Raw genomic sequence first — 13327 nt, 5'->3', positions numbered from 1 at the left:
TAAAAAGGCTATCACTTTCGCACACAAATAACAAACCCCTATTCATCCATATCTTAACTGTTACATAAAAAAATATTTATTTCTCACATAATTTTTTTAAAAAAGATAACTTTCTATAGTGTGAAATACTGTTAATTTAAAGAGAACTTTTTAATTTTTATGATGCTGCCTGCAACTTCTTTTTCATCTAAAAATTTGGCAATTATATTTGTCACTGTGAATGGTTTAGAAGTCATCTTAAGACAAATTATTATAAAGTTGGAAGAGTATTTAAAGCATCATGGAGAAGACAGCTTAAAAAAATTGATTCTTACCTGAGCTTGCTGTATATGATCTTGAACAACTCATCTTCTAGCCCTGAGTTTTCTCATTAATGGGTATTAAACAAGATCAAGGGTTCTCAGACCAGGCTGGGTACTGGAATCACCTGGGAGCAACAGAATTAAATTGATGCCTAGATCCCACTCCCAGAGATTCTGGTTTAGTTGTTCTGCTGTGGGCCTCAACCAAGTTGCCACAAAAAAGCTCCCCAGGTGACTCCAATATGCAGCTTGAGTGCATTAGATCAGGTGATCTTCAAACTCTCCTCCATCCCAAGGGTCTTTTGCTCTAGTGATTCTAAAGCTTCAAGTACTTAAGAGTCAACTAGAGGGCTTATTGAAGGTCTGGGGTGGGTCCCAAGAATTTGCATTTCTAACAAATAGCCATAATACAGATACTACTGGTCCAGGGTTATACTTTGGAATAACTGTTCTAGATGATGACTTCAAAATTACATTTCCAGGTTCCCCCACTTTTTCTTACTCCATCAATTCACAATATGAGATTGTATGTCTCCCCGATTCCAGTCTCGCCTCCAGTTCCCAGCCCTCACTACCGACACAGTTAATATCCTAATACACAAATCCTCCAGCACTCCCTGGCCTGACAATTTTCAGTGCCTCCCCCTGCAGACAGAAGGAAGGACAAACTAATGTGATATGCAAGGCTTTTCACAGCCTAACCCCAAACTACTGTTCCAGCCTCAATTTCCAAAAGTCCCAGTCATCTGCCTATCTCTCTCATTTGTTCCCAAACACACAACAGAGACCCTTTCAGCTCAGTGCATTTGTACCTGATAGACCTGAACAACCTAGGTGACTCCATCTTAGGTATAAGACTCCATCTTAGGCACAGGCCAGTTCCCGGAAAAGCCGCAGATAGCGAGACGATCACCCCATCCTAGACTCAGACAATCAGAGCAACTATGGAAAGCAACTCTCCAAATTCCCCGCCTTGTTCCTTGGCGCTATCACCCAGCCAATCCTGCTAAGAGACAAGCTCGTTGTACCAGTCTTGTAATACCAAGACATCGCTCCCCGTGCTTACGATTTTTCCCTTCAAGTACCCCTGAAGCCCCATGTTCAAGACGGCCTCCTACTCACTGCTGCGTCGGTATGCGGAGTGCGGTCCGGACTCGAGTCTGAAATAAACTCCCTTTTGCTCTTGCTTCGGTGTCGGCTTCTTGGTGGTTCGTGGAGATACGCGTCAGGGCATAACAGACCCTTCTCTCAAATGTCCTTATTCCTCCTTCTCTTTCTGACATACACATCATAGTGTGTCACGCCCTGTGCTAAGCATTGGGAATTCAAAGGACAGGACAGGACAGACAATTCCTTTCCTTGAGAAGTCTTGAGAGGTATGGTAGACATTGCTGAGTGTTGAACCCAATACCAGTCTTAATTACTCCCCTTCTCCTTCACTATATTGTACATATTTTTTGCATATTATACTATTTTGATATCTTAAAAAAAAAAAAAATGGGGAGAGACTGCCCCTTCTGAGGGCAAGCAAATTCTTAAAGAGCTCATCCCTGAGCATGATTTTAACATGAGAACAAATTCAGAGCCCTGCCTCCTCTAGCATCCCAGGAGGCACTACTCCTCCCTCTTAAACACGCCTCCCCCCACACCCACACCAGGTACCAGGCAGCTAGAGACCACCCTTGTAGTCCAAAGCTGCCCCCACCCCCGGAATTATTCAAACTAGCCAGTTCTAAATTGCTTGCCCTGCCCTGCCCTGCCTTGTTTTTCCTTCAGAAACCCCAACAAAGGCTCTGACCTAAACTTCCCCCTCACTCCCTACTGACCAGTCTGGTGTTTCACTCCAGATCCCGCGTACCATGCTGTGCCTTCTGTCTCTAGGACCCGTGAGTATAATAAACTTTTTTTCCTGAGCCTCTCTGTCTCCCTTTGCAACTGCACCTGACCATCTGATAGAAGAACACAAAACACCTTCCTTACCAATGGCTGGAAAACCTGGTTACAGCTGAAGATGCCAAAGGCACATATATGGAAATGTGCTGCAAGTTTCTGGGAAAGTTTGCTTTCCAAATGAACGGGAGCCATCCTTCCTCCAGCTTCAATTGTGGGGGTGGTGCTGGGAGCTGGAGCAGACATTTTACATTCTACAACCATCAGGGACAAGATAAGGGAATCCTACAGACCCAGGTCCTGACCTGCTTACTGAGCACAAATTCCCCTGACCTCAAGCCCCCTATTTAAATCTGAGAACAAACCCCACCTGCTTGAGCCTCTTGTTTATCAGGTTTTCTGTTACTTCTGGTGAAGACATGCTTTTGGGGCGCAGGTGGGGAATATTAAGCGATTCTTCATAACAGCTGTGCTAAGTGATGGAAGAAGCAGAGCATGCAGTGAGAGGGTATAACAGGACGACGGGGGAACAATCAGTGAGGTTTGGAGACAGAAACAGGCATCCATTCCAGGCAGAGGGTGGAGCTTCCGCAAAAGTCTTAAGGGAGGAAGAGCACAGGGTGGTGGAGGAACTGAAAGGCAGCGAGAGGGAGAACAGCAGAAGTGGGAAAGAGAGGCAAGGCCTGCCCTGCTCCCCAAGGGAGGAGGGAGCACCCCTCACCATACACACACATACACACACATTCAATGAAAATTTTCTTAATAACGCCATCTATTTGTGTAAGAAGGACCTTGATGAATAAGGTATAAAAATATTAGCAAAGTAGTTCGAGATTCTCTGATAAAAAGTTAGGGTAAACTAGCAACCCTGGTTACACAAAAATTCATGCCACTAATGGTCTGCCAGAGAAAAGTTATTTTTACAAATATTAAATAACTTTGAATCTGACACTACTGAACTGTTCAAAAAGTCCATTGCTTCATTTCAATCTCACACTGTAACAGCTGGAATTTAAAACCACTGGTGTTTCATAGTTAAAGCAAAATGCTGTTAAAATTTCATATTTCATACAAATGCTAAATATCCATGGAGGAAATAAATGCAACCATATTGATGAATATGTCTATTCTATTTCTAACTCTTAAAACTGTGAACATATTTTAAGTACACATATATTCTCAACTCTGTATAGAACGACAGAATATTAATTGGACAAAATTTTAGTGGTCACCTACGCTAACTTACTATCATCCAATGAGTTAGATCTCCTATAACACCCTTGACTTGTCTGAACTCTCTACCAGGGGTAAGCAAACTTTTTCTGTAAAGGGCCAGAGAGTAAACATTTTAGGCTTTGGGGCTATTCAATCTCTATTGCAACTACCCAACTCTGCCACTGTAACACAAAAGCAACAGTAGACAAATTATAACCTTGTGCTCCAACAAACCTTTTATAAAATAAGCATTAGGACAGACCCGGCCTGAAGGCTGTAGTTTGCCACTCCTAGTTAAAATTCCACCATTAAATACAGTAGATGCTTTTACAGGAAAATTTTTATTATGGTGAACATTCTGAAATAAGCAAATTCACTCATTGCTACAACCAAAATTACTGCCTTCAAGTATTCTGTCCTCCAGTCTAAATACCCGCAATGCCTCCAAAGCATTCTTTGTATTATGACATAGCTTTCCAGACCATGTAACCATTTGATCATCCTCTTGTATACATACACCAGTCTGTGAATGATGCTTTGGAGTGTACAGATACATGACATATGGTTTTAAAAATATGTAGCAATCAAGATGTAATTTTAAATTTTAAAATTCAGCTCACTGTCTCTAAATATGAATGTTTTCAGTTTTAGTTTTTTCAATTCTTTTTTTTTTACAAAATTACCATTTTATCTTTTAAAAAATGTATTTTGTGTAGATTTAGTCAAAGGTTTATGCTCAATATCATAACTGTGTACATTAATTTAAAATGACTTGCAAGAAACAAAATATTTTTTATTTAAGTTTGAAAAAAAGTAGGTTTAGTGAAACAATAGATTTAAAATGGTTTCTATGCAGCAAAAAATGTCGGCAGAACTTTACGATTTGAATCATATAGTGCATTTTGCAAAAGAAAGCCATCAGTTATTCTTTCTGAGAAAATGAAATACCGAAGGGGAAGAAAATACACACACACACACACACCCTCTGCAGTGTGTCCTTGGATGCTGCTGGCTCCTTAGCAAGAACAGAGCTGGGCTGCTACAGTTGCAGCCAGGCCACCTATAAATGATGGTCCCTGTTGAATTCCACATTTAATAATTTGGAAAGAAATCACACTTGTACTTTTAAAGACAATTTAACTCTGATTTTCATGACTTACTGTCATAGCATTCTAAAAAATAAAAAGTTTTTTTTTAATAACTATGAGAAAATAAGGCAATATTTATATAGCTACAAATGCCCCCCATTTAGTCTGACCTTCCAACCTATTTCTGTAACTTCTCTTGCTGTAGCTTAATTTTTTTTTATTTCAGTACCTTAAACAATGTGTTGCATGTAGAAGATGCTAAAGGAATAAATTCATTCTTTAAGATCTACATATTTTTAACTGTAATGACATCACGATTTATTATGTTTGTTAAGTCTGATTTACATTCTCTTGTGTCTGGTTCCTGCTTGCCTGTCATCACATAAGCTCTCTCTGCATAACCCCATCCATGTAGGTGGCGTCAAATACTACCCATGTACTGATGACAACCAAATTCATTTCTCTAGCCCAGCTTCTCTGCAGGGATGACCCATATATCTAAGAGCCTAGTGCATCTCCACCTGGACAGTCCAACTGCCACGGAAACAACATGTGCAAAGAGAGAGCACCGTAAGTCATATAATGATAGCAAATGTTTACTGATTGCTTATTATGAACCAGGCACTGACTAAGTACTTTACATGGATCTTCTCACTCTTCACAGTGCAGTTAAACATGGCATGTTTATCTCCTGTTACCTGAAACTCCATTAAAATAGTAGCTCCAAAATATGAAAGATTAGTACCCATTCTCCTTCCCCTCTTCCTAGCCAAGAGAATGTCAATTTTGTTCAGGGTATCAATATGCCAAACCAATTTTCCAGTCTTCTTTGTAGCAAAGAGCAACTATGTGACCATATGTGAGCCAATGAAACAAGCAGATGTCTGTTTGCGGAAGTTCAAGGAAAGCAACACAGTCCTTATTCCTCCCTGCCTTCTCCCACCTTAATTGTGGATAAATGTGCAGCTGCACTTTTCCATTTTTGACTGTGAGGGACTTGCCAAGAGAATCAAAGACATTGGCCATGATATCGCTTGCCTACTAAACCAAGGCCAGTAATCATCTATCCTCTTATTACTGAGAAAAAATGAATCCCTATTTTTTCAGTCTATTTTAAGTCTGGTTTTCCATTAAGCTTCCAACTGAAAATATTCCTAGATAAAAAACTATAACTCGAATAAGAGATTTCAACAAATCAGAAGGAAAACAGATGGAGGAGGATAAATGACACAAAAAAACAAAAGATGCTCCAGCCCAAATGTCTACAGAAGCAAAAACAATGAGGAGCAAGTAAGCTCACCTCATGGGACCCACAGAAGACTTGGGATTTGGAGGGTCCAGGGATGCAGAAGAGAAGATCTATTGATTTAACATTTGCACGTTCCCCAACTAAAAGGTCAGCTCTCCATCAGTCACCACCATTCCTCAAGCCATCAAGTCTACACTTCCATGTTGGAAAATTTCTTTAAAAGTCTGTTTATTCTGCTGACTAATATTTTTTAGTAAGTTAGTGAAAATACGACTGTACGGAAAGCCTGTGATATGAAAGAGGAGCAAAACATGCAAAGAGGAAAAAAAGGAAAGGCAAGGAGAGGCAAAAGAAACAGGAACTAGAGGAAACAATGAGAAAGAGATGAAAGTTTCAAAAGGAAAAACATACACAATATTCTCGGATATACATGAAAAAAAAATACAAGATACGATGAAGTAGAAACAATTAAAATACAGCAGTAGAAACAAACAAAAAATTAATAGGAAAGTTGGAAGACAAAGTTGAGGTAATTTTCCAGATAACGAAGTTTGGAAATTAGGTGAAAACATTGAAAATTAGAGGATCGGGTCCACACAGAAGTCTTAAAAGAAGAGAACCAAGAGAAGGGAGAGAAAGAAATTGTCAAAAAAAGACAATTCTCCTCCTCTAAGAGCCCAGCATTTAAAGTGAAATGAAACATACACAAAGGCAGAGGATTGTGAAAACGCAGAAAACAGGGCCAAACTGTACATCTAAAAAGCTCTCTGAGAGGAATAAACAGGTGTGACTTCTAATTCTTTGTATGAGAATAACATCAAATCTCTCAACAGCAATACAAGAAGTTAATGGAACTATGCTTTTACAATTCTGAGTGGGAGATTATTTTTGGCATAGAATTTTATAATCAAACAACCAATCAGGTATGAAAGCAAACAAATGCAAGCAAAGATACAAACTTTTTGTCTCATGCACCTTTCCTTGGGAGGTTTATAGAGGATTATGTTTAAACAAAACAAGGGACTCAATCAAGGAAGATGAAAACATATGATTAAGGAAACAGGAACTCACCCAAGGAAAGGAGTAAAGGGAAGCACCATAATAACAGCTGTGCAGCAGGCTTAGACCCAGACTAGAAGGAAGATGAGTTTCCAGGGTAAGTGTAACTGATATGGGATGTACTGTGACATTTGGAGGTAGATCTGCTATGGGGTTTAGAAAAATATATTGGTAGATATAGAGAGTTTCTGTTAGAGAAAAAGAATATTAGTTCAATGATGTGGAATTGCTGTTTGGAGATCAAAATTTTGTCAAATATTCACAGTTTCATATTGCTCAAGCTAACTTACAGGTGAATAATATGATGCAGAAAATGTGCTTAAAATACTCTAACAATAACAACAGCAAAAAAAAGTTGGAGGAATATGTGAAACGAGAATGTCAGAAGTTATTATTGAAACTCGGTAATAGACAACATGGGGTTCATTGTTTTGTTCTCTCTACTCATGTATGTTGGAACATTCCATAATTAAAAAAAAAAAAAAAAAGACGTAAAAAGAAAAAATCATGCTAACACCAAAATATGCACATTTTCAATATCTTTCAGACACCAGGAGGCATTTACACTTAGCAACGCTCAGATGAAGTCTGCTCCTAGACAGAGGTGGGAAAAGCCAGTGAAAGAGTCCCGTCTGCACTAGACACTCGCTCACAGTGGAACAGGAAACATCAGGGGTGTTTCACATCCCCTATTCCAGCTCTTCCCTTCTACGTTGACTCCACTGGTCCTAGGACAACACTGTGCAACAAAACAGTACTCCTGAGAGCTGTTACAAATCTTTAGATCCAAAACCCTGTAAGGTGACCATTTCTCACTGCCCATCAGCTTCCTTCTAGTTCATCTTTCTTGTCTAAACAAGATTCCAAGATTCATCATTATATTCATAACCTTGTAAACACACTCAAGTCCTGATCTCACCTCAGCTCTTTGTAGTCCTGGATGAACTCTACTTCATGCCTTCTCTGCATCTGTACCCAGAGAACCACACATTAATGGAGAAAATAAACCTAAACCAATTGACAGAATTAATTTTATATTTACTAATGCAAATTATAAACTGGCAATTTTACTGCTGTTGCCATCTTAAATGAAGCTAAATTACTGTAAAGAAGCAACATGTAAAACTGACAGCCAACTTCAAAACAAAACAATGGATGCTAGAACACTAATAGGATACTGGGGGGAAAAAAAAATCTGCCATATTAGAATTCTATACACAGTGAAGACATTTTTCAAGAATGAAGGTAAAATAAAAACATGTGGACAAAATATGAGGTAACATATTGCTAGCAGGCCCACTCTCAGCAGAATGGAAATATTCCTACATCGTAGCCCAAGAATCAGGAAGGAAAAAAGAGCAACATAATGTGAAATACATGGAAACCCCCCCCCCCAAAAAAAATTTACTTTTCAAAATGCTAATGTCTTGTCAGGTTTAAAATATATAATTAAAATACACAACAATAGTATCTGTAAATGGGAAGATGAATGCCCTTAAAGGATGCTATAAATTTTGCTTTGTTAGAAAAGACAGTAAAGGCATAAATTGATGCCAAACTTTGATTGGCTATGATTGTATGTTGTGTCTCTAGGGAAAACACTAGTAAAATAAACAAAAGAATATAAAACTTCTAAACTAATAGAGAAAAAAAGGTTGAGTTAAAAAAATAGTCCAAATAAAGGCTAGAAAGAAGAGGAATATAAAACTGATAAAGCAAGTGGAAAGAACATAATAAAATATAAATTTGATTCTAAATATAGCAGTAATTCCATTAGGCTTAGACTAAATAATATAAAAATAATGATTATATGACTGCATAAAGAAACAAAACCCAACTATATGCTGTTTATATGGAATATATAAAACACAATAAAAAAACATTGAAAATAAAATTTAAAAATTTTTTGTAAAAATACTCTATGCAAACGTATACAGAAATAAAACTTGTATAATTCTATTAATATCAGGCAAATTACCTTTAAGGCAAAAAGCATTATTAAAGATAGAGAAAGATACTTCTAATGATAAAAACCTTAAGCCACCAGGAATCTACAACAGGTCTAAATTTGCATGCACAATCATAACTGTACAAGCAGTAAAAATAAAATCAATAAGAGTTTTGAACAGGGGAGCATTTGATATCTTGGTCCCTGGCATATGTCAGTTTGACTCAGCTAAACTCATAATTTTTTTAAAATAAGGGTTTTAAATAATATAATACAGCAAATTTTATCTACTGGACATATAGAACACTACAGCAAATGATTACAGAATGTATACTCTTTGCGACACATAGAGAACTTTTATAAAAATGATAAGGGCCATAAAAACAATCCCAACCAATTTAAAGGATTAGGTAGAAATCAACAACAAAAAGATGCCAAGAGAATTTTGATATATTTAGAAACTAATATATTTCTTAATAATTTACGAATCAAAGATAAAATTCCACTAAAAATTAGAAAACATTTTGAACAAAATATTCTAAATTATATATAAAAACTTATGAGATACAGGTAAAATAGTGCCTTAGAGAAAAATTACAGCCTTTAAAACATATATGAGAAAAAGAAAGGCTGAAAAATCAAAAAGAGCAGCAACCCAAATACAAACAAAATAGAAGGAAGAAAATAATTGCAGGAAAATAATGAAATAGGAAACAACCATACATAAAAAGGATCAACAAAGGTAAAGGTTGGTATTTTTAAAAGATATATAATATTAATAAAGGCCTAGTGAGAAAAAGAGGGGGAAAAGGCACAGACAACCAATGTCAGGAATTAAAGGGAAACAACACTATGTATACCAAAATACTGAAAAGATAACAAGATTTTATGCCAATAATTGTAAGTTTAGAAAATATGGACAAATATTTTTAAAATACAACTTGCAAAGGAGAAAATCTCAATAGTCCTATAACTATTAAAAGAATTGAATCCATAATTATTTTCATAAAGAAAATTCCAGTTCTAGAAGGAATCGCTAACAAATTTTACCATTTAAAGATGAATGCCAATATTATATAAATTTGAGACCAGTATAACTTTAACATTATAAGAGAAAAAAATGACAAGCCAATCTCTCATGTGAACATAGAGATGCAAAAATCTTTAACAAAATAGGAGCAAACAATGTATGGCAATATATAAAAAGGAAAATCAATCATGACTAATTTGAATTTATTCCAGGAATAAAATGTCAATTATCATTAGGATATTGATCAATGTAATTTGCCCAATAACAAAATAAAGACGAAAAATCATATCATCATCTTTTCAAAAAGTATTTGATAAGATTTAGTGTACATTTATGATTTAAAAAATAGAAAGCAATTTTAACAATCCGATAAGTAGTATCTGCAAAAAAAACTTATTCTAAGTATACGTTTTAATAGTAAAATGTTGAAAGTTTGAGATCAATAGCAAGACATGGATGCCCGTAATTACTATTACTTTTATTCAAAATTGTACTTGAAGTCCTAACAAGTGAGACAAGAAAAAAAAATAACAGGTAAAAGGATAGAAAAAGAAAAAAGAAAACTCTCATTATTCTCAGATGAAATATAGGATCATATACTTAGAATATTCAAAAGAATCTATATGCAAATTATTAGAATCAATGAGTGAGTTTAGCAAAGTTGCTAGAAATAAGGTCATATACAAAATTCAGTTGCATTTCTGTGGATTAGCAATAAACAGAAAAAATGCTTTAAAAGATAACATTTATAATAGCATCAAAACTGCCAAATAAACACATGGAGAGAAAATATAAAAGAACTTTATGCAGAAAATTATACTATTGAAACTGTAAAAAGAACATAAATTCTCCCCTAAATTTATATATATCCTCAATGTAATTCCACTCAAAATTTTGTTTTGTGGAACTCGAAAACTTGATCTAGAATAGCTATTAAAATAGCCAAGGCAATCTACATGAAGAATAAGTTGTAATAATTTATCTACCAGATGCCAAGACATAATAAAACTAAAATACTTAACACAGCATGGTCTTGGTGCAAGGATAGACAAATAGACCAATGAGACAAAATAAAGAACCCAGAAACAGACCCAGACCCATGGATACTTGACCCAAGGTCAAGGGGAAAGATCTTTGCTTTATACGAATTCATTAACCTATACATGTCTACCTTATGCATTTTTCTATATGGGTATTATAGTTCACCATAACAACTTATTAAAAACACATAAATGTATTGATAATTGAAACTAAAATAATAGTAAGGTAACACAGACAAGTGTAATTGTTATAAACCACTATTATACTAAATATTACATTAAATGTGGAAAGACTAAATTCTGCTATTAAAAGAAAATTTCAAGTTATGTTAAACAACAAAACATAGCTATATGTTGTTTACAAAAAGCACTTTTAAAATGATCAAGAAATGATGAAAATACAGAGGTAAGCAGAGAAATAGCAAGAAAATGTAAATTAGAAAGGAGTGTCAAAGTAGGAATTAAATTTAAAAGCATTAAAATGTATAAAGACACAGTGCGTAATGAAAAAATACACTGTTTATGAAGATGACATGTCATAAATCCGTATGCCTCAAACAACACAACAGCAAGAAATGTAAGTAAAAGTTAAACTGTAATTATAACTTGATAAAAATATAATTATACAGAAAGGCTTCAATATACCAACTGAGCCTGATTAAGAAAAAAGGAAGACAGAATAAAATTATATAAGTTTAGGAATAATCAAAGGAGATATAGATACAAAAGAGATTTTTTTTTAACTATATAATCTATGGCAACAAATTTTAAAAATTGGATAATTTCCTAAGATAATATTAACAATTCTGGTAACAAATGGAAAACTCAAGTACGCCAATTATAACAGGCTACATTGGAATGATGGTTAAAGGCTGACCATTGTGAAGGTACCAGGACCAAGTGATTTTATAATTTATTTCAGCTAACTTCAATATTATTTAAATTATTTATAAATGAAGGAAAGGACAGAAAATTGCCTAAATACGTTTTATGAAGCCAGCAAAACTTTAATACCAAAACCTAATATAGTACCAAAACAAAACAAAACTAAACTAAACTAAACATAATCTCACTTAAAAATATAGATGCAAAAATTCTAAATAAAATATTGGCAAGCAATACTCAGAAATGATTCAACAGAATAACACCCTGTGACCAATCAAAGCTTCATTCAAGAAATGCAAAAGTGAAAATCAATGTGACAAAGAATATTTACTAAAATCAACAGCAAACATCATTCTACTTGTGAAACAATAAAACCATTTCAAATAAAATCAGAACCCAGACTGGGATGCCCACTATCACTGTTATCTCTCATCATTGTCTCGATATGTCTAGTAGATGAAATAAACACTGAAAAAAAGATACACTATTTCGTAAATATACAATTACAAAATTGTATATCTGAAAGATCCAATAGACCACAGTTTACAAAAACAAAAAACAAAAAATAAAAACCTAGTAGAAGTAACGAGAATATTTAATAAGGTATAACTCTATGATATAAAATAAATATATAAAAGTCATCACATTCTTACTATTCTGGCATAAGTAAAGTACCCAAAAACAAAAATGAGAAAAATATTTCATACCCAAAGGCGATAAACTATTGGTATGCACTGAATGTCGGCGTCTTCCCCAAAATTCATATGTTGATATCTAATCTTCAATATGATGGTTTTTGGAAAGGGGACTTCTGGGAGGTGACTGGGTCATGAAAGTGGAGCCCTCATAAATGGGATTGGTGCCCTTATAAGAAGAGGCCAGAGAGATAGCTAGCTCTCTTTCTACCACATGAGGACACGATGAGAAGTCAGCAGTCTGGACCTCAACAGAGAACTCTCACTAGAATCTGCCCAGGCTGGCACCCTGATCTCCGACTTCCAGCCTTGAGAACTGTGAAAATAAATTTCTGTTGTTTATAAACCACTCAGGCTGTGGAACTTTGTTTTAGCAGCCCAAACTGACTAAGACAAATACTTAGGAATAAACTCAGCAAGAAAAGCACGCAACCTTTATGACAACTATAAAATCATACTGAAAGATAAATTTTAAAATCTAAGCAAATGAAAAGACATCCATATTCTTAGATGGGAGGATTTAATATCAGGTCTCTTAATATCATAAAATGTGGAATAAAACAGCAAGTAAAATATAGGTTCCTAAAAGAGAAAAGGGACATTAGGTAAAACCAAGGAAATCTAAGTGAACTAGAGACTTTAGTTAATACTAATGCATCAATATTGGTTCATCGATTGTAACATATGTATTAACATATGTATTATACTAATGTAAAATGTTAATAGGAGAAACTGAGTGAAGAGTTTATGGAAACTCTCTGTACTGCCCTCGCAATTTTTCTGGAAATCTAAAACTTCTAAAACATAAAGTTTATTTTTAAAAAGCATGTATGCAAGACAATTAGACAAGTTTTTTTTTAAAAAAAACATAAGTTCAATTAAATGGATAAAAGTATCTTAAAGTTTAGAGAGAAGATAAATTCCCA

General features: G+C 35.0%; 1 protein-coding gene across 3 annotated transcripts in view; it reads right to left on the bottom strand.

Annotated features, from left to right (window-relative positions):
- ACYP2 (acylphosphatase 2) overlaps window positions 1-13327 on the bottom strand; it is a 118537-nt gene that overhangs the window by 92686 nt on the left and 12524 nt on the right. The window contains exon 4 of one of the 3 annotated variants that reach the window (XM_036224070.1): window positions 7723-7772. The exons of 1 other annotated variant lie outside the window; for it this stretch is intronic. In XM_036224070.1, the coding sequence (XP_036079963.1) occupies window positions 7751-7772 (22 nt within the window). In that variant the 3' untranslated portion in view covers window positions 7723-7750. Of the gene's footprint in view, window positions 1-1424; window positions 7773-13327 lie in introns of those variants that run through there. One more of the 3 variants, XM_016127467.2, reaches the window with a different exon arrangement.

Source organism: Rousettus aegyptiacus, unplaced genomic scaffold, assembly GCF_014176215.1.
Source record: "Rousettus aegyptiacus isolate mRouAeg1 unplaced genomic scaffold, mRouAeg1.p scaffold_m13_p_7, whole genome shotgun sequence".
NCBI classification, from domain to species: Eukaryota; Metazoa; Chordata; class Mammalia; order Chiroptera; family Pteropodidae; genus Rousettus; species Rousettus aegyptiacus.
This window is presented reverse-complemented; position numbering and strand designations above follow the sequence as displayed.